Source organism: Neoarius graeffei, chromosome 11 (genome assembly GCF_027579695.1).
Source record: "Neoarius graeffei isolate fNeoGra1 chromosome 11, fNeoGra1.pri, whole genome shotgun sequence".
In the NCBI taxonomy this organism is placed as follows: Eukaryota; Metazoa; Chordata; class Actinopteri; order Siluriformes; family Ariidae; genus Neoarius; species Neoarius graeffei.
In genome coordinates this window covers 80302241-80303804 of record NC_083579.1, presented here as the reverse complement: position 1 = coordinate 80303804, position 1564 = coordinate 80302241, and the positions used below count along the sequence as shown (strand labels likewise).

The 1564-nt window shown below is 48.2% G+C and overlaps 1 protein-coding gene across 1 annotated transcript; it reads left to right on the top strand.

The window, feature by feature from the left end:
- Positions 1–419: 419 nt before the first annotated feature.
- Positions 420–1109, top strand: cldn23l (claudin 23-like). The gene has a single exon (XM_060933188.1). It carries the CDS (start codon positions 420–422, stop codon positions 1107–1109), a length of 690 nt encoding a protein of 229 aa, XP_060789171.1.
- The last annotated feature ends 455 nt before the right edge of the window (positions 1110–1564 follow it).

Below are 1564 nucleotides of genomic sequence, written 5' to 3'. Positions count from 1 at the left end.
TACTGGTTGCCAGGAGTAACGGTGATGTTTGGAGCCATTCTGTATTTAAGCTTGGAGGAGAGAAGATTCAACGGAGTCTGACACACACAATGATCAGATTTGCTCTGATCAAACACTTGATTCTTGCACATCTGGATTGCGGAAAATCCTGGAACCTTTCCTCGGTGTGTGAGTGATTGTCTAGTTTATGATAATCCAAATTCATTACATATGTCTTTATTTATTTGTATTATGTTTTTCTTCATTTTTTCCTTTTATAATGTGAGTCAATAGCTGAGGTGATCTCTTAATCAATTCTGATTCTGATCTTTACTCGATGTTTGTGTCTTTTGTTTCTCAGCCTTGAATATTCATTTCTTGCAAACTGAAAACCCCCAAAAATCTCTGCTGTTTTCTTTGTTGCTGTGACATTACCCATCATGCACACTCCAGCCTCAATTGTGATTGGCATTGTCTTCGCTCCCTTGGGACTGGTGCTGGTGTTCACGGCAGCCATCACACCTCAGTGGCGGGAAGGCCAGGCTCGTCTGGGGAGGGTTGGGACTGGTGTAGGTGAAGCCAGAGGTATCGAGCTTCTGCTCCTCCGCTCAGATGGACTATGGGAGAGCTGCCTGCAGGTGGTGCACTCTGACTTGCGGGAGTGCTGGCCTGTATCTGGACCATACCAACATGATTCACATGTCCGTGCCACTCGGGGACTTGTGCTCTCGTCTCTGTTCCTGTGTGGCTCAGGGATTGTGCTTGCCAGTGTTGGTGCCCGCTGTTGGACGGACACGCCACTCAGAAACGTAGCAGGAGCTGGAGGATTGCTGGTGGCACTTGCAGGTGTGCTCAGCCTCGCAGCATTGAGCATCTACACTCATCACTTGCCCAAACTGGGAGTAGAGCTCGTATCAAACATATCTGACTTCCAAGGGCTTGACTTGCACAAGTTGCCCAGTCTGACCCTGCGCCCGGCTGGTTCGCTGTATTTCGGGTGGGTTGGTGCATGGGTGCAGGTGCTTGGAGGGCTGGCACTGCTGTTTGGTGTTGGACGACCGCAGTGCCCGGTTCGCACCAAACAAGTACAGAGGGAGATTGTGATGAAAGCCTATGATGTCAGCTGCTAGAAAAGCTTGCTCATAAATGGACATTCAGGACTCTACTCATCAACATTGGTGTAACTGCTTGGATCAGAAGGATAACACCAACTGCTTAATTGATAAACTCTGTCAATCAGTAGGTAGTGTTGCTGTCAAAAAGCTCCAGGGTCCCTGGTTTGGTGCTGAGCTCAGGTTCCTGTTTGTGTGGAGTTTTGTATGTTCCCTCCAAGGTAACATGGTTTTTTTTTCTGGAACCTCCGGCTTCCTCCCACATCCCAAAACATTCAGGTAGGAGGATTGGCTATGCTAAACTGCCCCTAGGTCTCAATAAGAATGTGAATGTGCATACAATGGACCCCATGCAAGGTGATGATCCCCACCCCATCCATGGGGTGATGGACCCCATCCAAGGTGAATTATGTTACCCTTTGCTGTGTTCCCACAATGACCCTAGCCAGGATACTATGCTTACTAATGAGGAT